The 24875-nt window shown below is 41.0% G+C and overlaps 1 protein-coding gene across 1 annotated transcript in view; it reads right to left on the minus strand.

The window, feature by feature from the left end:
• Positions 1–24875, minus strand: part of auts2a (activator of transcription and developmental regulator AUTS2 a) — a 263341-nt gene that overhangs the window by 87155 nt on the left and 151311 nt on the right. The window contains exon 5 of the mRNA XM_079448862.1: positions 9753–9782. Coding sequence (XP_079304988.1) covers positions 9753–9782 — 30 coding nt within the window. The remainder of the gene's footprint in view (positions 1–9752; positions 9783–24875) is intronic.

Raw genomic sequence — 24875 nt, forward strand, 5'->3', positions numbered from 1 at the left:
TGCATAAGTCTGAGACATTCAGTGTTCTACTAGTCCATGTTAAAGACAAAAAGCCTTTTAGCAGACGCGGATCTGATTCCAAAGTCTGATCAGCTGCATTATTTAAAGCAGGTAACAGTCGACGTGCTCTCATCTATATTAATGAGCGCAGATAGCAAGCCACATCTCAGACCAGGTGTGATCCGTCGCACATCTCATCTCACGTGGAATAGAATATTCTAGACGGCTTCACAGGTACACGCTCACAAGTCACACATAGATCCATCGCTCAGCTATGCGAGTAGTTAGGTGGGAAATTGTGTAACTACATGAGATCATTTTCACTATACGTGTGACAAGCATCAACTGCAACAGCAGGCAAGTGATATTTGCGAAAAAGGAAACACACCTGTGCTTAATTATTATATTTGATCATTTTAGAGGCGATGACATCACAATAGCATATTGAAAAGCATACAACATACATGTAGAAAAATATATTGACTATCAGTTATTCTGTTCTCTAAAAAAAGCAAAATAAACCTACATAACTCTATATTCACCCGACAACCTGCTTGTCTGAATTTATTCGTCGCCTCGATTTGATGTTGTGTTTGTAGTTTGCAATGCTGATTGAATCATTTTCCATTCTGGTGTGATTTAAAGCTTCGCCACTGTACCGTAATTCACAAGGGATGTTTTCCCTTCAATTGGATTTCAAGGACTTGGCAACCTTGTTCGATTCGCACAGGTGTATTATTACCTTTTATTGGTTTGCGCAAATGAATGCTGAGGTCGAGGGCTCTTGGGAAACTCTGATAATGGAAAGCATAAAATATCTCATGCCCTAGGTGGAAGTCAACGCGCAACTTAAAAGCAGAAAGCCGCTGAACTATCTCCTGGTTAACCTTTATTTTATCAGCAATTTTATGCTATGCAGCCACTCTGTATTTTGTTGGAAATTTTAGTGTTTGCTCAGCTTAAAAAAACGTCCACAGATGATCTTTACCCTTTTCCCATCTCTAAGTGCCTGACTAGAACTTAAGTCAGTTTCTGAGACAAGGATAAAGTATGACAGCAAAGGACATGAGGCATTACGTGCCGGGCTGTAATGCATCACGCTGCTGTCCATCTTGATCCATGAAAGGGCGTAAAGAGGCGTGTGGGGCCAGAGAAGAGTACGCGCTTTCAGGGTCCCTGATGGGAGGTTGTGTCCCTAATGACAAGAGGACACAGCTTTAGTCCCGTCCCTGGATACAAACCTCAACCACTGGAGGCCTAGCCACACTGAGCTGTCTATAGGGACCTGAGAACCATCATGGGCCCTCATTCGTGCGTGTGTGTGTGTGTAAGGAATCTGGAGGCATCAGTAGGGCTTGCGGTGGCCTTAGGAAAAAGGATGATGCTGAATCGACACTAACAAGGTTGATAGTTGTCCACGTGTAGAGGTGAGGCTTAGCGGCTGGATATACAGCGTGACAGAAGGGGGCTCTTTCTGCTGGGGTGATGGAGGAAGGGGAGGTTGTGTGTAAATGTGTATGATTGTGTTTGCGAGCAGGGGTCGGTGGGGTCATTAGTGGTTGCCTCGGGCGCTCTGCTTATGCTCAGCACAAACAATAGCTGCAAGTCACCATTTCTACAAAAAAACATGCGCACACAAACACACAGTTTTCTAGCATGTGTGAAATACAGTATACATGTATATTTTAAAGGGATTAACTATTAGTACAGTTCAGTACAGTGCAGAATAGCATAGCATAGCGTAGTGTTGTTTAGTACGGTATAGTACTGGGATGTAAAACAAGATAAACTAAAGAAATAGCAGTTTTACATACTAAATCATAAACATCTTACAGACATCTTCTAGACGCCTCTATGACATCTAACAGGAGACGTCTTGCAGATGTAAATGCAGACATCAACTAGACATCTCCTAGATGTATGTGTTCTATCAGGAGTGTTGTACTTCTTGGAGAATGGTCTATTAAATGGTGCAGTATCGTGTCATGTTGTATCATACCCTACAGTACAGCACAGAGCTATATCTATAATGTGTAGAAAATAAAAAAATCTGCTTCCAAAATTGGCAATTACAATCTATTACGGTTTAAAAAATATGTTTTCAACGAGGGCTGTGTTTACATAACATACTGTCTGTATGTCTGTATACTGTGCATATTCAGTTTGTATTTATAAACACATACACATACTGTACATGTATACAAATTAAGGAAATGTTTATATTTTATATTTCCCAATGAATGTATGTTTATTAACTGTTATATTTTATAATTTTCTTAAATATATGCATCTGTGTATGTTTTTATAAATACAAAATGAGTGTGCACAGTGCACAGTACACAGACATACATTATGTACCCTAAACACAAACTATTATTTTCAATGCAATTAATCGTTTGTCAGCCCTATTAAAATATGAATATTATATATAATATTAAATCAACTTTTAAATTATCACTGCCACCAATGTTGTGGCTTCCCACAGTTTATTGCAAAATATATGTTGCTAATACACACAAACCGCATATATAAAATGTTTTTAATATATGTAAAGCTGCTCTCAAAAACATTGAGATTCTATTCAATTGGTGTCAATCAAAAATCAGCCTCGACTTCAAAACAACAAGCACGCTTCTTTCTCCCATAATGCACCACTCTAGCATTTAGAAAATGAGGGCGACGCTCAGGGTGAGGGGGGTGGTTTGTGACAGCATAGCCTGCTGACCTGCCCATCCATCAAGCAGCATGCATCACCCTGCTCTCTCTCCCTCTCTCCCTCGCTCTCTCTCTCCTTCTGCTGTCTGGCAGGTCTGAGGGGCTGTAAGGTCGTCACATCATTTTTGCGGTAGGCCTCTATAATGAGCACTGCCTGTTCGCCCGCCCCAGGATCCCAGCGATTAGCCTTCCACACATGCGATCTGTCTCCCTCCGCTCTGGCATTTACAATGCTGACCTTGCCTGGAAATAAAAAGGATCAAAATAGCCCCAGAGCAAGGAAATTAAGAAATAAACACGTCATTAGGAATAAAAGCAACGGGGGAGCGAAAGAGCGTGTGTGCGGGAGGAGGAAACCGCGGACCGGTGGGACCGTCGGCGAGCAGCTTTGACAGTCACCGCAGCAGCGGGGTGCCAGTGTAGGTCTGCGACTCAGCCCGGCCTCGATGAAAGACGCCGGGTCCCCGAGCATCAATCACCCTGCCAGCCCGAATCCCTCCCCCCTCCCACTTGGCTCTGGGTCGGCTCAGGGGAAATGCCACTGAACCGACTGGTGAGCGAAGAGAGGGAGGGAAAGAGCAAAGGAAGAAAAGCCAGTAAAAATTTAATGCACTCCGCAGAGCGGTCATGTCATACTTGGTTATGGAAAATAATCCCAGATGCCTGCAGTGGCTGAAATGGAGCTGTTACGTGCATGCTTCCTAACTCCGTCTGACAGCCGTGATGTACGACTACCATTACCGGAAAATATCACTTCAACTAACCCATGATCCGGCTCCACTCAGGGTCACATTATCCACGAGGAACAAATTACACCACCGCCCCCCTTTCTTCCTCCTTCCCTCCCTCCCTCCCTCGCCCCCCAACCCCAAAGTAAATACAAATTTCCTACACGGCCTGTACAAACGCGGGGCGATACGTTAGCTATGACAACGCTCGGCGGACTGACGAGTATGATAAAGTATGTGACAAATCACCGGCTGACAGGCCACTCCAGAGCAATCAGCCCCTGTCCCGGCCTCACGAGCGCCCACTCAAGCCTGTAAACACCGCTTCGCTCAGTCCCACATCCCCCCACCCCTGCTTTGTTGGATGCAGGAAGGGCAAAACACATAATCTTTTACTGCTGACAACTCGCTCGCGAAGCTTTATTACCCGGCCCGCTTCGTCGAGCGAGAGCGGGAAAGTGAGATAAAAACGTTACGTGTGCCAGCGAGTGATGGAGAAACTAATGTGCATCTTCTCCTCCTACAACCGCCTGAGGGCAAACATCTTGAGCAGATGAGAATGGAGGCGGAAGAGGGTACAAAGAGAAAAAACTGGTGCAGAGATGTTTTCGCAAACACATCTGCAATTGCAATCGTGGTTCGGTGTCAAGGACCCCCGCGTTTCCGAGCGTCACCTAAAAAGTGCAGGTCGCAAACAAGAGCAGAGTGAGTGAAATTACAGCACTTCACCGGCTCGGAGCCGCTAATAAAACTACAACTGCGTTCAAATGCTGTCCTCAGCCCTTGGCCACACACAAATGGGAGAGAAATATGCAGGAAGGACTGAAGGGCCGGTGAATAGAGCGAGGGGGCGAGGGTTGTTAAAAGAGTTCGGTGATAGAGGTCCTCTTATTTTCCATCAAGTGCATTAAAAAGCGAAAGGATGTTAATTTAGAGCCAAAGGTGGGATGCTTTAAAGGCACTTAAGACTAATCTCTCCATGCCTGTGTGAGCTGTCATCTACAGCTACCTTTTAAAGGTAATGGGCTGATAATTGTTTAGTACACATAAAACTATTTTTCAGCACAATTTGCTTTTAGTGGTTTTAATGTAAAGTTTAAATTGGTGTCCGATCATTACTAACAAAAAATATAACAAATATTTTATATACATTAGTCAAAACATAATATAAAAATAGCATAACACATACACACAAAATACTTGGAACAGCAAAACTGCATTAAAACTCAGTAGCAAGGGTAACAAGGTCAAAAGGCCAAAGGTGGTCACACCAAATATTGATTTCATAAATAGAGGTGAAACGATGAATAAAAGCAATGCACAGCAACAAGTGAATATAAGAATTCCCATCTATTCTGGGTGCTTATTGTCTGCTATTTTATTTTATTACTTGATTGTCAATTTTAATCATTTTTAGATTTATTTACAGTCAAATTCGTTTTATTTTTTTATATACTTTTTTAATACTGGTTTTATAATGAAAGACACGTGCCTGACCCCCAGTTAACTTCCGGTTTGTGTTTGGCTAGTGTCTTAAAATAAAAATAATGATATTATATTTTATTTATGTTAATATTAATTTGTGTTATTATTTTACTGTATAATAATTTTATTAAATAAAGAATTTGGTCGCATTTAAACAAACCGTATGGTGGTTGAGCTTGGGATCGGGGTCTAAATTCAAAATATTGGAGAGACAAGTTTAGCCAAGTAACAGTTCTTATCGTTTTCTTTTGATTGTTATCAGAAATAATCTAAGGGCACTTCATTGTTTGTGAATGTGTACCGGAAGTCAAATGGGGGGTCACAAAAGTAACGTTTGTCTATGTTTATAAGATGAAACCTTCTATAGACGGTTATTTATTTAACATAAATGGAATAAAATGGAATATAAATTTAATAGAATATAAATAGTTATATTATTAGCCACTTGCCACACAGTAAAATAATGCGTGCATCATCCGCGTTCACGGTGCTTGCTTGCGCATCCCGTGTCCAAGCACAAAAAAGCGTAAACCCATGAACGAGTGACATTTTTTGTCATAGGAAATTTTTTTTTTAAGTGTAATGCAGCGCAACAGCCAAGTGACCTTCCCCAAATGACAGTTTGGGAACCACATACTGTGAGAGCTGGAGTCGGAAAAGCGGAGTAGCCAAAGGACGGGCAGCCACAATATATGATGAATATTCCCAACGAGTTATTAGGAGTTAGTAAAAGTATTGTTTTTGTCATCTCTGTCCCCACCCCTTTTCAAAACAAACTTACGCCACTGCGAGCTACTAACTGCACCATGATTCCAATGAAAAGAGTCTTATTATAGGCCTTGAGAGGCACTAAGCCTGAGCAAATGTGCCGATTTGTAACTGGCAAAAGTCGCTGCAGATTCACTTCAGCCTCAACGGTCTTTAAACGCTCTCAGATGGCGTAGACCTGTTAGTGTTAACAGCGCCATGAAAATGGGACGTTATTGGATCCGGGCAGCCGTGGAACATCAAACAGTCCGTCAGGCTGTGGAATCTCTCTCTCTGCCAGCCACACCATACATAATAATCCCCCTCGAGCGGCTAGTAATAAGAAGGACCGAGTCCTACCTGCTCTCTCTAATAACAGACACTTCTGCTGCACACAAATCGGGACAGGGGCGGTGGCCCGGGGTCCGGCGGGTGAGCGGGTTGCGAGGAGATGTGAGAACAAGATCCCTGGCAAAGAGAATGAGAAACCATGGGAGGGAAAGAGAGAGAGAGAGAGAAACGGGCTGCCGGAGACAGAATTGAAGCCAAGAGCCCTGGAAGGTTGAGGCTAGTCGTGGTTGCCAGGGCCATCCGAACACTTTCAGTGCATTCTGGCCCCTGCTCGGCCTGCCTGCTGCCAATTCATCCAGCAGCAGGGGAGAGCGAGCAGAGTGAGCCAGAGAGGGCAGACAGGACCAGGGCCCGATTCCAGCTGGATTAGGCCGGCCTGCATGATGAACAGTGTACCGACTGTACCGTTTAATAAATCTCTCGCTCCGTTCCAGCTAACACAAACGAGATGTCAAAAGGCCATTAAACGCTCTCGCACTTCATGCACACTGCCACACACACACTCACTGAGACACATGCGTTCCCATTCAAGCTCATAATCTCAAAAGAATAAAAGTACAGCTGTTTTGTAGCCGCTCAGACATTCCTAAGCGTTTCTTGTTTATTTATTAGATTTATGCGGCCACTACGCCCTTCCTTTTAAGCTGGCTTCAATAAAGGCATATGTTTGAGCAATCTGTCAGCATATGGTTATTTCTGTCTGGTTTCGAAGTAAAAATTATACATGGAATGCAGGTTTGATTGTAAAAATGGGCAAGCGTTTCTATTGCAGAAAACAGCATTATGTCATTTATTGGCATTTACGGGTTCTTATAGTAAAAGTGAAGTGATTTCTCCAGAGTGTTTTTTTCATTTCCTGATATGTGCCGGAGGAGAATAAAAAGAGACCATTTGTCTGTGGATGACTAGAACTGCCCCATTAAAGTCCTCCCTCCCAACGCCTGCCGAAAATATACTGTAGCCTACTGCAAGCAAGAAAATATCGCTCATTGCTAACCTAACCCAATGGTTTTGTAAACACATTTTAACGCACAAAGAGCTATTGACAGGGAGAGATCTCTCTGAAGTGTTTGAGTGTGTGTGTGAGAGAGAGAGCTCTTGTTTCTTTGTTTACCGAATAAACCCCTCCATTGTTTTGACACATAATTAATCAAAGGCAAAGAGAATGACATGACGTTGTAAAAATCATTAGAGGAATAATGAGAACCAGGAACGCAGCGAGCCAAACAGCGCTTAATGTCTTACACCGCACAACAAAAGGGATCTGAGTGACATGGCTAATTTAAGTCGTCTTCGTCAAACATCCACTGGTTACCAAAAAACAAACGTGGGACGTTCAAAAGTGTAAACGCAAAACAACAAAGATTTTCTCATCACGCTAATGTGTAGTCGAGCGCGAACATGTGTAAAGATTTGTCTAGCATGCCTAGTTTGCATTGGTCTTAGCCTACAGCGGTGTTAAATGAAAATTCCCACATTTAAAAAAAGAAAACGAATTCGACTATCATTACACTATATATGTGACTGAAACAATAATGTGAGATCGATGGATTCGGTTCCATCTAGCTCAAGCAAATCAACATCATCGTACCGCACGGCCAGTGGATAGCATATATAAATACAGCAGTACACATTAAAGTGTGTAATATGTAACTTGTGAGGCCCGTAAAGCACACCATTTAGTTATTCATAATTAATGCAGAGTTAATTAAGCTCGTCTCACAGTCATTAACTAGATGGTAATTCTAATTAAACAGAAACACACACTTTTAAGGAGAGTCTAATTTTGGATTCTCATTGATTCAGGTTTGATTAAAGAAAGAATAAAGAGGTGCTTTAACAGAAGGTATCAATATGAATCATATTTTACTAATACTACAATTACTAATGATGCAGGGCCGCATTAACACTGTAAGGGGCCCCTGGGCTTTACCTCTTGAGGGACCCTTCATCCACCAGAATTACAGCCTACATTCACACAATCTTAATAACCACATTTATTTTGCAGAAATATCAAAATACCTAAACGAATAAGTCATGTAAAATATACAGTACATAAATATCACTGCATTAGCTATGCACATAGTCCTAAATGAATGCCGCTCCACAGGATACCCTTGTGTTTATGTATAAAAAAAAACGATCTAATTGTCTGAAAATATTCTTTAATAGTTTAAAAATTAAAAATTACTTGTATAAACGGTCTGTGGACACATGATTAAAAATAATAATAATGATAAAATAAAACATTTTAACTATTTAAATGGCAGCAGCTATTTACACTAAGTTTAAATAGCAGTAGATGCAGTTACACTAAGTGAAAATAGCAGCATTTCTCGCAGCGATATTGGGACGGGAGCGGGCAGGGTCAAGTGCAAAAAACACACTCCTGTCTTATTGCAGTGATTGGCTTCGGGGGCCCGGAGAAAAACATCCAAAAAGCGGAAAGCTGAGAGAGAGAAAGCGGTGTGAGGACCCGTGCGCGTATACTGAACACTGTGAGAGAGCTACGAACAACTGTTTTTATTTTTATGAGTGTCTGTGCAGAAACATTGTGAGTGTTAAGTCAATTGAGTACAGTAATAAAATAATTAAAATAATGGAAACTTATTGAGATAATAAAGCCCTACACCTCGTCCTAACGTTATCCTAAATCTTATTATTAAACACTTCAATTTCAAATACATTTTTATTTTATTGGAAACAAATGTTTTCGTGATCTGATATGTGATGGAAAAAGGCAAAATGGCAAATTTTGCATGAGCTGGAATCAAGCCTGGGTCTCCAGCAGCACAGCTATTAACTACAGACTTGACGTCTAGTCGCTATTTCAAATGTTGTCATTCTTACTCTTTCTCTATTACATTCAGATACTGGTGGGCAGAAAGTAAATGGTTTCTACCAAGAAGTTGGGCTATTTGCACTCTTAAAAAACTTAAACACTCCATATTTTTTTTCGACATCACCGAGGTCCCCCCAGCCCAGGGCCCTTGGCTTGAGCCCAGATAAGCCTGAGCATTGATGCGGCCTTGCCTACAGCTATACTTCACAAATTCAGTACACAAAAATTACAATGACATCATCGCTGGCAGAAAGATTAGGTATGCATTTACATTTACTCATTTAGCAGACGCTTTTAACCAAAGCGACTAACAAATGAGGTAAACAATGGAAGCAATTAGAACAACGTAAGGACAACAAAATGCATAAGAGCATTAAAAACTGGTCTCATATAGCCCATCACAGTATACAAGCTAGATGGTTTTTTTCATAGTAAAAGTAGAAAAGAAATAGAAGCCAATACTAATCGGTCAGATGTTGACGGAAGAGATGTGTTTGCTGATTCTTAAAGATGGCTACAGAATCTGCTGATCTTGTAGCAGCGGGCAGATCATTCCACAAATGTGAAACAGATCCAGAGAAGGTACATGAGAGTGATTTTTTCCCTTTTTGGGATGGCACCACAAGACGTTGTTCGCTTGCAGAGCGCAGGGATCTGTTAGGTACATAAGTCTGTAATATGCTAAACATTATATCAGCAAAAGTCAATGAAAGATAAAAAAAATGGGAATAAAAATAACAATATATTCAATAAAAAAAGCTAAAGTTTTTAAAGCAAAATAAAGAACAAATTGAATAAATAAATCTTGTATGTTCTTGTGCGTCAAACATACTGTAAATACAGTGTTCATCTGCTCCGTCACTAAAAATAAGACTTAATGTTACCTTGTCTTCTTGGTCAGTCTCGCTGTCACACTGTAAAAGAAAGACAAAGAGAAAATCAGACAGTGCACACATCTCAATCGCTAGTCTGCTTTTTAATATTAAGCCATTAAATTGTGGAAATCTGATTCCAGCAGTCTGGCACTGCACAGCTCATCAGCAGAGTAATAAAAGTCTAAGCAGGAAGAAGCTGTTTTTATCTCACTCAGTGGCCAGGGCTCATTACATCTGCTATTACCACCAGCAGGGCTCTTTCGCCTAGACATCGACTAGAGTATGAGTCCAACTATCATCATGTCTCAGAGAACATCGCTGCAGTAGGGATCCTACCCGAGACAAAGAGAACATCCATTTTTATGTGTATTTAAGATGAGTAGAACTGGAATAGGATGCTGACACAAAGCGGGGTGCTTGAGAGCCGTACTTTTACAATCATTATATTGTAAAAATAACAACACATACTGTACATTCAAATGAAAGGTCATTGAATATACCGTAGCAAAATGTAAGATTTTTGGAAATGAATGATGCACTTATGTAGCTTTTTTATAACATAACTGAATTAAAATTGTCAATTCTGATTGGATATGGACAATCAGCTCATACTGTACAGTATATGGATGGTTGTGACTCTACATAAAGTTGAATTCCACAGTAGATAATATATTTAACACATAAGTAGAGCATCCAATAATATAATATGAATCAACAAAGTTTGTTAAAAACAACACAGGAGCCGAGCATGGTGAGGTGAAAAACATGGTAATGAAAAACTCATGCATAAATGCAGCATTTTCAACTGCTAAAAATAGTAATTTCAAGGTCCACTTCATTCTTTATCTGCTAATTAGCAATAAACGGACGGGTGACATGGCTTACGTTGATGTGTTCAGTACATAGATTCCCTTATGAAGGCTAGGAGAGGGTGGGGCTTACAGTAGCATATTCAGGCCCATTTACAACCAGTGGAGCTTCACCCGGTGGCAGCTCAGAATGATTGACAGTTTGGGGAGCTTTCAGTCTAGCAAGGACTAAACACAAGGGACAGGAAGTGGTAAGAAGGGACAGTTGGGTTAGAAAGAGAGTTGAGAATATTTTTTGGCTAGCCTTCCTCATCTGACTTTATACAGGGTCTGATGAACAGCATCCAATTTACAGTTCCGGTCCAACGGGACTTCTGAGGTTCTGCGGTGAGCTGGCAAAATAATGCTCGGCTCATGTATTATACATACCCAATAAACACACACCCAGAAAGCACGCTTCCTGCCAGATGTTAAAACCCATTGCCAGCACTGTAACACAGCTAGTATTACTGTAAAAATACCACGAATCACATATCACTGCATGAGTAAAGGCGTATATATTTTACATTTATGCATTTGACAGATGCGTATATCAAAAAACAACTCACAGTTTATTCAAGGTATACATCCAATCAGTATGTGTGTTCCCTGGGAATCGAACCCACATTTTTTGTGCAATGCTCTACCCATTAAGTCTCAGAAACACACACTTACACCGAGCCGTAACGGTCCATTTAGCCTGCACAATACCATGAAGGCTTCCCGAGGCCTTTGTGTCAGAGCGCACATAGAGTTAAAATAATGAGCGAAATGTATTTTTTCCAGTGTGTTGTGATCCATAAAAAACGCCGCTGGCGTCTCCGTCAGTGCTCTCCGCACGTCGCGCAGCCTTGGTTTGATTGTGGAGATATGAGAAGAACAAAATGACTCGCCCTTGCTTGTGAAGCAAATGGAACGCGCTAATAGAACTCATCGCATTACCCGATGCAAAAGTGCCATAGCTCATTACGTCAGGATAAAAGGATATCATTGTAGACGGTGAGCAGAATTGACTTTCTGCGCCGCGACTTGATGATTTAATCAACTGCTCTCTTTCGCTTCTCATCTGTGCGCCTGTCGCTAACGCAGGTACCGCTAAACGACACTCTCTCGCAAACCAGCAAGCAGAGATAGGGAAGAAATTGCTGTCATCATTCTTTCTTTTTTTCCTCTTGCTCTTTTTTTCCAAGAGTAGAGGTATTTAAAATGTATCACTGGTGAAGAGAGAATGGCAGCAGAGGAGATTGAGGGGGGCTGGGGTCAATGGAAATACCTTATAGTGGGTAAAGTCAAAGGAATGGTAATGCTGAAATCACATGTGACAGGTATGGCCAAACAGCTTATTTGCCCTTAGCCGTGAGGAACTGCACGTTTCGCATGAACACCACAAGAAACACAAATGCTAAGGGGTGGGAGATCGCATTTCCTCCATATTCGTTCCATCACATCCAACTGAAATCCAAATAAAATGTGTGTAAATTTATACTGTATATACTATATACATATGAGTGTGTAGAGATAGACTAGATATGAAATAGACCGATAGACAGACAGACAGACAGAGATAACGCTCATGCATATTTAATGCAATTTCCCCGCATATTTAATTCCTCTAAAACACCGGCATTACAGTCATATTGGATGGATTAACGTGGGAATCCATCTCAGCGTTTTCATGCTTTTTCTGGCGCTACGCTAATTTCAAAGCCAAACACTTCGCCAATTGATCTTGGCTGCAGATCAATATAGCATGTTAAGCTTATTAAAGCAGCCAATGGCCTCAGTGGAACAGCCGAGCCATCTGCTTTAGTTAACACTCCCCGACTAGACACACTCCTCAGCTTCAGTAAAGAGGAAGAGTATGGAAGTGATTAGGCCTCAGAATGAGACCAATAATGTAACTGATCCGCTCTGCCCCTGCTGTGTTTATGCAGTCAGTACTGCAGCAGGGCATCATGGGAAGAATATGGAACTACTTAATCCTGAAAGACCTTTAGAAACCTAAACTTGTGATATATATATATGTACAGTATACACACATATACATATATACACATATATATTGATATAAATGTCCCCAGCTTCTTGTTTTATTAGTAACACATCCACACAATAAAAATTATACACTTTAAACCATTTCAAGGGTATTCAAAGTCTTTTCAGGTTGGACTGGACTAGAAATCTGTGATTCCCCACTAGAATTTGAATGAAGCGCATCCCAAAAGCCAAAATAAGCACAACAAAAAAACTTCATAACAGGAACACAGCATGTACATTCAAATGCCCTCAAGCTAAATACATTTCATGTCTTTGCTTTTTGAAGTTGAGCCAAAATTACTCTCACGGGCCTCATAACCGCGGGTAACATCAGTAGACAATAAAGGGGCGAAAACAATCATTTTCCGAGCTTGTTTAATTGCATTTTGCCATTTTTCAAAGCTCCAAGTGCAGAACCAGATTTCACGGACGAAAACCTCAGAGCCCACATCAAACCCGTATGACACACACTGGTGCAAGGCCAACACAAAGAAAAAATGGGCGGTTTAAATTCAGCCCCGCCACCAGCCAAGCACAGCAAACGCTATGAAAGCACGTTTCAAAAATATGTCTCAAACACAGCAAAGATCTGTTCTCGTTTAGCGGCCATTGATATAAAACCGCAGTCAAATGTCAAGTTAGGACGCTATGTTCGTCCGTTCCGTTTCACGGTCTATTTGCCATTGTGTTGTAATTGGCGCTGTCAATGAACGCTGAAATTAATTGAGACTGATCTGAGCTTGATTAGCGAGGCAGCGGGGTTTCTGAAGGTTGAGGATAGGCTGGTAAACTCCCTCCTTCCCCACCTCTCTCCCCTTCTATTTTCGCTCGCTGCCTGTCGCTGTCTCGCTCTGCCTGCGGGCTGTGGTGGGTGGCGATGGGGGACAGCTTGAAGAATGGCAACCGTTGCCAGGGTCACTTCTGACAGTGCCAATTTGATGTGCTGCCACGAAGAGCCGTGCGCCCCACCTCCCCTCCACCTCCCTTATTCTCTCCACTCCTACCTCCCGCAGAAAAAGCTGCGCGTCCTGATGGTTTTCTGATGCAAACTGTGGCGCGGCAAAATGGTTTTTCCCCTCCTGCTGCCTGCTTCTCCATCTGCCACTGGGGCCGCGCCGCCGCCGGCCGCCTGCCTGTCACAGCGTGCAGTGAAATTAGCCAGGGAGGAGGCACTCGCTAGCGCTAATTACGTTTTAATCATTGGAAATGTGTTGGCAAATCAAGGCCTAGAGCTCTGCAGAGAGGAGGAGTGTGTGTGTGCCGGGGGGGGAAGATGGATAGAAACGAAAAAATTAAGAGAGGGAGAAGCCAGGCCTAGCTAGCGCTCCGAGTAGAAAATGGCGGAGTGCCTTGTGCTTTCTGCTTAGCGTGAGAGTCAGAGTATTGGGCAACAGGGAGACTAGAAGTTTTCAATGGAGCTTTGCGCTGTGGGGTTGAAACTACTTCCTGTCTTCGGAACGGCTATTGTGAGTGAAAGGTGCCATATTGAGTCAGATTATGGAACTAAAGAGTCAAACATAGTGCTCAAAATATTAAGCACCTAATCATAATGTAGACATATTTCTAATAAGATTTGATCACTATTTTATTACATTCAAAAAGCTGCCATCCATAGATTTTCCCTCACTATATCAGTGTTTAAAACATAATATTGCCACTAACTTTACGTACTTCTTTACATGGGTTGATGTCAAATTGACGCCAAATTAACATCAAATCGACGTAAACCAGCAAAATCGTTCCTTAAATAAATAAATATATATGATAAATATTACCAATATAAAGGAGAAACTGAATTCCACTGATTTTTATGTACTTGCTCAAATGATTTTTGTTTATTTTAACCAACTACAGTTACGAAATTGCAGTTTTAAGGATAAACAAACAAGTAACATTTTTCTCGGCAATAATTACCTTCAGAAAAACTATCGGTGACAAATTTTGTGGAAAACAGTTTGCTACATGAAAATGTGCATGTATGATTATAAAACTGAGGCAATTACGCTGTGATTTTGGGCACAGGTTGTGCCAGAACAGTAATAAACCAGAAACTCATTATTTTCCAAGGGTACAACTTAGTAACATGATGCACAACATGATCCTAACTAAGCCACACATTAAGATAAATGATAGGCTCATGCCCAAACAGACCAACACTGATGTAGGTAACAGGTCATTAAAGTAGCCACTGCATTACACATTCTTTATATATTCAATGTAATTTTAAGATCAAGTTTCCAAATAAAATCAAACCCGACAATGCCTAAACATGGCTGACTTGGGTTGGTAACATAAACAATGTCATTACAAATCATCTACCCCCATGACCCAGTCTCTGTGTTCGCCACAGCCCTTTACCATTAAACCTTCCTGAAACCTAACCTCAGAAAGAAAACAGCAGCATTGCTGTCAGCCACGGCAGCGAGGAGAAGGAAATGTATCTCGACACCTTTGACTGGGTTAGGCCATTAAGGCCGCCAGGTTGCGGACTGATGATATTCAGGGACTAATTCACACAGCATCTGCGTGACGTCCAGCTGTCATCTTGATGTATGACAGGATGAAGGAGAGGAGGAACAAATGAGGAGGGATGTGTCACACCCAGAAGGTCCTAGACACGGAGAAACCATCTCCTTCGCTAGATGTGTGCGTCCCGTCCTAGGGCAGCTCTCTCTCTCTATCCACTCAAGTACGTCCTGTCAGGAAGCAGTCATCTGTTGCCTGGCCTAATAACCTGCAGCCTAATCGTGCAGCCCCACCCTCCTTCTAAAGCACCTCGCCAACATCTGCAGGCAATTTCCTCCCCAATGTGACACTTTCTCCAGACTACATTTGCTCTGGCCACGAGCACTGAATTTAAAAAACGCTAGAGGACTGAGAAGACCTTGTGTTCTGTTCTGAAACCCTAATACTTGTATTTTAATTCTTATTATTGAGCCATTAGCTGAACATGCTAATCGTCGCTGTTTTTCTGAAACCTGGGATGTCAGAATTCGCTGTTTTTCAGGAAATGGATTAAAACAAGGCACCGTTTTGTCAAAGTTGACAAGAACTTTTTAATACTTTTTATTGGTTTGATATTTAAAAAGCCCATAGACAAACATAAAGGGCGACTTATAATAATAATTAGTTTTGTCAGGGTCATTTGAGTTGATCCGGACTAGCTGTACTGTGGCTAAAGAAACCTGCCCTTTCATGTATCAGAGACGACAATAAACAGGCAAAAGTTACGAACTGCAGCTTTAAAATAACAGATCTCTTGTAGTTTACGACCCAAAGAGTTTCCCTTTGCACAACAGGAGTCCCAGCGTTTGCATATGGAGACTGCAGCATCGCTATTGCGGTATTTTTAAAACAGCATCCCTATGATGAAAAACCAATGACGCAGAGCCATATCCAAAGTGCGACAGGATACTCTGGTGTATAAGATCGAAAGATGTAAGAAGTTGAATTTCAAAACCGAGTGAGCCTTTCTTAGTCAACATCAGCCACACACACACACACACACTAAGGGAACAAGAGAGGGTTAGTGGTTTGTGTGTGTGTTTATGCGTGTACTGTATGTAAATGAGTCTGTGTGTCTGGAGGGTATGTCTACCTTTAAAATAACTTGTCAGCTAAGCTGCTTGGGTTGACAGATGTGAGACGGTGCCCTGAGGTTGAGCTTGGCACAGACATATGGTGCCACGGGGCAACTCGCTTAGCTGATCATCCAAGGGTGGTATCGTCACCCAGCCTGCCAGCCCCAAGTGAGAGTGGGAGGCCAATGTGTGTGCGCGTCCATTTGATATAAGCGGATAATAAACTTTCACCTTTACTTTTGACAGAGAAAATGAAGGTAAATGCGTGTGTGTAATTCAGTACAGTATATAAAGTTCCAAATATTCATATTATAATTCAAGAATAAAAATATTTATTTATTTTACTCAACCTGTATGACACACAAAAGAAGCTATTTATAAGAATTTTGGTAACCAAACAATACTGGCCCCCATTGACTTCCATTGTATGGACACAAAACCACAGAGACATTTCTCAAAATATCTTCTTTTGAGTTTAACATCCAAAAGTCAATGACACAAGGATGAATAAATAATAAAAGTGAGTATTCATTTTTTTTGTGTGAACTATCCCTTCAAGAACCATTCACGGTACATGTTGGTGTCCATTTAAATAAGCCATCCAATCTGACTGAGGTCTACTTAAACATGCCAGACACTCTTTGTTGCCCATACAAACATGCACAGTCAGTGTGTAGTTCGCTCCCTCAGGCGTTCGGCCCTCAAGAAGGTTAGGCGGCAAACAGTTGCTAGCTTAATCAAAGATTAATGGAACGATTTTCAGACAATTAAATACATCAGATTGCATTGTTTGTACCATTATGGCTCCTCCCTGGAGACCAGTTCACTTTGTTTGCATTTTAATTACTGGAGGCACAGCTGACATTTGCTCTGATGCCAGCTGCCATCTTTGTTTTGCTGCTCTTCGTGCCCTCTGGAAAAGAGCAGCGAGGCGGAACAAGTGCGTATGAATGTATGTAATTATGATAACGTCGTATATATTTCACAGTATGCAAATGTAGGTTGACTGGACAGTTCTACACGGGTCAAATTAATTTTAATTAACATTCAGTTTTGACTAAAATCTGTGTAAACAAGTCAGACCTTTAAAAGGCACTGTACTGTTTTAGCTGCACCACGGGGGGATAAGTTTGTGTGACTCAGTTTCAGCACTTGTCAGTCAGATTGTCTTTGGGTAAATCGCATTTCACGTCTGCTTCATACTTGCCTCGATGAGATTCATAAATTGGGCATGGACGTGCTCTCAATACTCCATCTTTCTTTCCTTCATTTATTCTTCATCAAGCACTCTAATTTTCTCAATCTAGCTCTTTCTCCCTCTCTATTTGCCTGTATCTTTCTCCATTTTCCTGTCTCTAACCCCATCTCTCTCTCTCTCTCTCTCTCTCTCTGTGTGGCTGTAATCACTTTGCTCCCCACACCTGACGGCACACTATTAACTCTAGGTCTCTCCGGTGACCCTGTGGGTCGTTGCCCATCACATCAAGTTTTTATTAGGGAATTTTCCTCATCATTAGCTTCGGCCCAGACGCCCACCATTAATATTCATTCTGCTGCACACTTCCATCATCCTCCATCTCTATCTGACATACTGCTACACTCTCACCACCTATCATTAACAGAGCTCCATTGAACCGCTCACAGTGTGTGTCGGTTGTGTGGCAGGGATGTAATAGTTTTGGTCTGTAAACCATATCACGCTTCAGACACACCAAAAATATCAGCCTCAAACCTGCTTTGTAGTCGATTGCAGGTGATATGGAGGAGGGACATTTGAAAGCATCTGATTGGACAAAAATGTGTGCAGTGCAAGATGAGTCATCAACATAAAAAAATGTACGTTGTAAATGTACAGTAGCCTACTTCTAGAAGCGCACAAGCACAGAATTAACTTTTTTAAAGGACTAAAAGCAACATAATATTAGAGTAGTGTAACACTACAAGTGTAAAACTGTGTCTAATGTTTTTTTATTGGTCAAATCCTGAACAGATGGAATTTAGAAGATGGGTTTGTTCAATAATTTCTTTCAAAATATCTGTGACCCGTATTTTAATTTTTTAACATACTATCCCTTTAAAGGGAATTTTCGGTTCTGGGACATCATTGACTACCATAGTAGGAAAACTGTAAATGGTTATCAAAGGTGCCCCAGAACTTAAAATCTTCAAAATATCTAGAAAATTCTACTTTTGTAGTCAACGACGTCCCAGAAATGAAAATTACTAACACTCTTCCAAATATCATTCTCTGTGTTCATCAGAAGAAATTCATACAAGTTTGAAACAACTTGAGGGTGAGTAATTTATGACGGCATTTTGCTAAACATACATCACTGTCACCCAGCTAAAACGCCATGACTGCACGATTACACGCAGCAATGCAGGACTGTGTAACAGCTGCAGCGACCACATCAACTAGAGGCCTGACCAATGAGCCCTGCAGCTAATGAACAGACACTCCCTCCCACAGACAGAGGTGATAAGACAGACTCCTACAGTGCCTGCGGTGGCCTCACCCCGATAACACTCCTGCTCCAAAGGATGTTTCCTAAACACAGACACACACTGCAGTGCTGGTGAACAGAGGCCTGTGCTAGCCAAAGGCACCTCAAGCAATTAATCGACAATCCCCTGACAAACCAAGATAAAGCTCAGGAAGCCAGCATGGTTGTCTATGTGTGTGCACTATAGAATGAATGCTTGCTTGCAAAATATCAACAGACTAGGGCTGTCAAATCGATTAATCATGATTAATTGATTCCTCAATAAAAAAATGTGTATAACATATGTGTGTGTGTATATTTATACATATATATCAATGCACGCACATACATTCAAGAAATATTAATGTAAATATATATACATTTATATTTAAAAATGATTTATACAATGTATAAATAGTAGGGCTGTCAAATGATGAATCACTATTATTCGCATACAGAATAAAAGTTTGTATTTACATAATATACGCCCGTGTACTTTGCCTATTTATTTTATATTTATATACACATACATGTAAGCATAATTAGGAATATTTACATGTATTTACTAATAATTGAAATTAAATATAAATGTTATAATTTTTACATTTATTTTGGAATTAATCAATTTGACAGAACTGCAACAAACATGATAATGTTTCAATTACAGAAAAAAAGAACCTATGGATAAAATATACATCAATTGAAAAGCTTAACAGGCATCAATGTTTTTGGTGTAACAGACCTCTGTCAAATCAACAAATTGATTTATTTCAAGCTTTTCAATTTAAAATGTCACCTTCAAACTCACTTTAAAACGTACAAATAAACAACTTGAGCTGCCAATAAACAAAGCACAGATGTGTTGGATGGCACACAACTGGAAAGATTAGCCTTAGCTTCAGTGCCATTATCATTAGTTCGGAATTAATTTTCCAGACATGCATGATCCAATTGTTTTCATACAATCAGCATAAACACTTCTCAACAAGCCTCGGCACATGAACGGCGATGCAGACGTCTCGCTCACAACTCGACGGCCCCGCAGAGCTGCCAAAGATCTGCTTTGTAAACAACAACAAAAAATTTAATTTGAGAGAGTGATGCTGAGCAAAATGAAATTAAAAGGAACTCATGCTAACTGTTAAATTACTCGCGGCATGCTAAATTACATTTGCTTTTCCATCGGAGAGATCAAACGCACAAACTCCGGCACTCCAGCGCTAATTATTTACAGTCTTCACCTCCCTTCCTTCCCAGGAGGCACAATAAACACACACTATCTCTCCCTCACGTTCCTCTGTGCATTTGTTTATTTTCTTGTCTTCTTTAAAAATAACATTCCACCAGTGCCTTTCCCGCTGCTCGTAAAACCCGGCGCGTCAGGGTCAAAACGGAGATTGGGATTTTAATCCAAGCGTACACTGGGGTTTCCTTAAAAAAGCAGACCAATTAAAGCAGTATGGGCCCTGTGGGAGTTTTGCCGTGGCAGCGTCACCATGGGAGCCGAGGGTGAGTGACACCAATGGCTGTCGCTGGGATTAATTAGCATGCTAAGTGGCGGAGGGGAGCACAAGGCGGTGGGTGCGAAGCAGAGCCATCTGACACGCGCGCACACACCCCAACGTGTGGATTTGCACCAAAGGTGGTGCCAGTGCCGAATGCAATCGCACCCCTGAGAAGTGATCTCACACATACACCCAGCTCAAAAGCAAAAAAAAAGTGTTTGCCTGATGTGCAGCTAATAGGGTGAGCTAAAAAATCATTTCTAATAAGTGGCAGGCAAAAAAACATCAATGTGTTTTTCTCCTATTCCCTATATGGCTCGTTTTTATTTTTATAGCAATACTTTGTGAGCAGTTGACTGCATGATCCGGCAGAGAGTGAAAAAGAAAATGAGAAGTTTGACTTTTTATATAAGAAATAAAAGAAAAACACACGCATTAAACAGATGTCTTTGCCTGCTGCATTGCCTCCCTGTTTTTAGTGCCCGCTGCAATCAATGTTGCGTTTATAAAATTCAAAATGCTTTTAAGGCCCGGTCTGTTTTATGAACAAAAATAGTAAACTGACTAGGTCCATCAAGAATGATAACTATAAAGATGCATGTCCACACCAGCATAGTGTTTATTCTAAATCTGCAAGCTGCAGTTTCACATTGTAAATACACGAGCCCTTTAAATTCAAATGGATTTGGATTGACTGTTTTATTGTTCATCAGCTGGAAAAAGTCTGAAAGTGATCCCATCGATATTGTTTCTGTGTATCTTTACCATTACAGTGGTAATATGGACGCTAATTCTGTAAAATTTTGAATACAATAGAAATGAATGGGTCCCGACGTTGTTCGGTTACCAACATTCTTCAAAATATCTTATTTTGTTCAGCAGAACAAAGAAAATCAAACAGATCTGAAATGACAAGAGGGCGAATAAACGATGACAACATTTTCATTCTTGGCTGATCTGTCCCTTTAACAGAGGACGTATGCAAGACTTTCTGTGGACTCCATCATGATACCAATCTCTACAATTAGAAATGGGCTTGTGCCCCATTGTTTGGCCCTCTTCCATCATCTGACCTCAGAACAGCAGCTGAATAGGCTCGGGCCTAATGCACTCGAAAAAGAAAGCGTTTCTGGCTAGCGCGGACCAGATAAGCCTAATTAAGAGATGGAGAGATGGGTGTGGTAAAGAAAAGCTCCTGCCAACATCAGTCTCTCTGCTCCGCCTATTAAAGATACAGAGCAAGACTAGGGAAACAACCACAATCAAAGACCTGTTCCACTGTGCTTCCTGTCTAAAAATTGGCCTCAGGCATATCTGAAACCAGCACTGTGCGATTGCGCTCGAAACCGATCCAAGACACACAAAAGCAAACTTTTGTCTGCATGCGACACCTGTTTGCGATTAGCATATTCGATGAACGTTCCTCTCCCTCCAGGCTACTTAGTTTGGCTCTAATGTTCTGTTTCTTAACATGCTAATGTAAGATGTAAACATCACGGTAATAATCCTAAAGTGAATCAAAGATTTGGTCGTGGATGTTGGCCAGGCAGCGTTGGGCCAGGCCCGTAAGCTCTTATTGAATAAAAGCGCAGTAAGATGAAATGCTGGTATCTCTGGACTAACCCCAGGGCTCTTGTTATCATATCGATCTGCCCGTCAGGAAATGACCTCTAATCTCAGAGTTAACATTCTGCTAGTTGCCAGGGACATGCTAACCCGCAACAGAGCTGAAAAAGGGCAAACATAAGCAAGCTACAGCCGAATCCTGCTTTGTTTCCGTCCACAAGCCGAGTAAAAAGACATCTGTCAGCGCTACATTTATTAGCCAAATTCTTTGAGCCTGGAATTTGTGTGTCACTGCCTTTAGCGGATGAACTTGAACAAAAAACTACCAAGAGGTGTAAGTGAAAAAGTTAAACCTCTGTTCTTTAAAAAAACAGTAGCTTTGACTGTTATAGAGGGTCATGAGATCACGTTTCAAGTCCTTGTGTGGTTTAGTCGTGTTATTCCAGGCCATTGGCTAAAGACATATGCTGACGTGCGCGAGCGTCTGTTCTTTTCCAACAAACGCTGACCTTTATACCATCCACGTGTTTTCCTGCACATTCAGCACCATGGGCTCCAGAAACGTTTTATGACAGGTGCGATCTGGCTTTTCTCTCAAAGAGAAAGAGTGAGAATAAAAAAATTGGACTAAAAAAGAAACGAAAGACTGAATTATTTTGTCAGCCATAATTACTCTCTAATTATTATGGTCCAAACATGGAATTACGGGACACGTTGATGTTGTAGCAGACGCCCTTTGATCAGGCCCCAGAGAAATGTGTTTCGCATTAGGGGCCCGCTGCTGTGATGTATGTGTCCTGTCAGATTCAGGATAACAGTAACAGGACCAGGGCAGTGCCCTCCCTCACCTGCTGAGGGGCAGGGCAGAAGGGGTGACAGAGCTACAGCTGTTGCTCCTGCCCCTTAACCTTATGAGGTGCTGGTTTTCCCCATCGCTGACCACCACAGACCCCCAAGTGTGGTATCGTTTTGGCGCTGATGTTGTGTGTTTTAAATACGTCTTTCTTCTACACACGAGAGACTTGACTAGCAAATGCTTTCATTCGAGTTATATGTACATTTATGGTGTGATGACATTTAATAAACCTAGGGATACAAATAGCACACTAAAACTATGTAAAATCATATTTTTGTGAAACTAACTAATATTGGTAACACTTTACAATAAAGTTGAATTTCTTAACATTAGTAAATACATTAGTTGACATAGTTATTCACTTTTGATTATTATATCAGTAAATTAAAATGAACTAAGATAAAATGCTGCAGAAGTATTGTTCGATGTAAGTTCATATCAGAAAATGCATAAACTAATATTAACAATTAAAACCTTATTGAAGCATGTTCCTGAAAATATAACAAAATATATATAGTTATTTTAATGAATACTCCATATTATTACATATAATAACTCCACATGTATCCATATATTTTACAAATATTTATCAAATATGTTATATCTATTTATATTGATAAAATATATTCCAGTTCATTTTATATATTAATATATAAATAAATGAATACTTCATGAATCCTAGTTCTCTCTTTGTAAAACAATGAGCACTCGGCCTGTCTTACATCCCTCTGTTCTCAGGTGAACGTTGGCCATGGCCTACGCTCGAGCCTGACAGCCATCTGCCCACTCCCATCAGTCGGTTGGCGACACCGAGCGGGCAGGCAGTTTCCCCTGAGTAACCACACAACGTGTGTCTGGGTGTGTGTAAGGGGGTTGTTTTGTTGCTTCGACGCGAGCCCCTTGAGTCATCATTTCGGGCTGAAGGCCCAGGGGAGGAAAATGGGTGTTTGTAAGGCACAGTGAGAAAGTGAGCCCACTCTAAAGCTGCCTCCTCAGGCTCCGGCCCTCTAGAGGGTCTCTGGAACGTCTTGGAGCCATCTGGGGAGAAGTGGAGCGTGGCAGAGAGCAGCTGGACCCTCCGAGCGCCTATTTAAGTACTGGCAGCCCTGAGGCGCCATCAGTCACATCACAGAGGCTGAGAAGGGACACACAGTGAGAGACAAGTAGGAAACACGTCACTAAAATAATCGCCCAAAAATCACCAACCCGTGCCCCATACATAAGCCTGTTAGTGACTTAAAATTATAACCATCTTACACTACGAACCTTCCCAAAAACTATGAAAAAACTAGGCACACACATTAGAACAGTGTCCATTTAGATATCAGACATTTGAAATACGTAGAGTTTGTTAGTTAGTTAATACCGTAAGATTACTAGATAAATTGTTTCTTACTTTTTAACTTACTTAAACATTATACTTATATACTTTATATGCCAGGTAATGTCCCAGCCAGCTCTTTTCTATGTAGGTAATACTGCTTCGACGGCACTTATCGGAAAAAGAAACAGTGGTGAGTTTTTTTTACTTAAAATGGTGAATACAAACGTAGGGCTGCAAAAATAGTACGGTAACATTTAAAAAAAAAGTAAGATTTGCAACGTGTTATCATACATTTATCTTATTTCGCTTCTTTAGCGTATTAAATCTTGCAAAAATAAACAAAGGTTTTGTTGTAAAGCTGTGCAATGGCAATACATGTCTTCTATTCCATTCCACTCCACTCCACTCCATTCTATATATTTTTATTAACGGGACATACCATTAAGCCATCTGATGCGTCGTTGTAAAAAATACATTCTTTACAACTGCCATTTTGAACAGTGTACTCTGAACCCTTATGAATATTAACCATGTTTTTTTTTGTGGTCAAAGTGTAGTTACCATGTTTTTTGGTGCATTGACTGCTATAGGCGAAACCATGTTTTCTTTTGTGTCAACTGTAGTAAAACCACGTATTTTTGGTTTTAAAACATGGTTCATTTTTGTAAGGGACATGAGCATCACGAGTGTGTGTGTGTCTGATAAACTGTATTCCTTGTAACATCTCTGGAAGCAGACTTTAGTGCAGCATCTACAGAATTAGCATAGCTTTAAATAAACCTCAGCACGCACCAACAACAACAAACGTCTTATCGGTATCTCCTTATCAGGCTTCCAACAGTCAACATCCGAGCCGTGTAATTATCCGCGCTTGTCAGCCCACACCAATTTTTCTGTTCTGTTTTGGGTTTGTCAAACAAATCGAAGGAAGG

This window comes from Barbatula barbatula (genome assembly GCF_947034865.1).
Source record: "Barbatula barbatula genome assembly, chromosome: 24".
Lineage (NCBI taxonomy): Eukaryota > Metazoa > Chordata > Actinopteri > Cypriniformes > Nemacheilidae > Barbatula > Barbatula barbatula.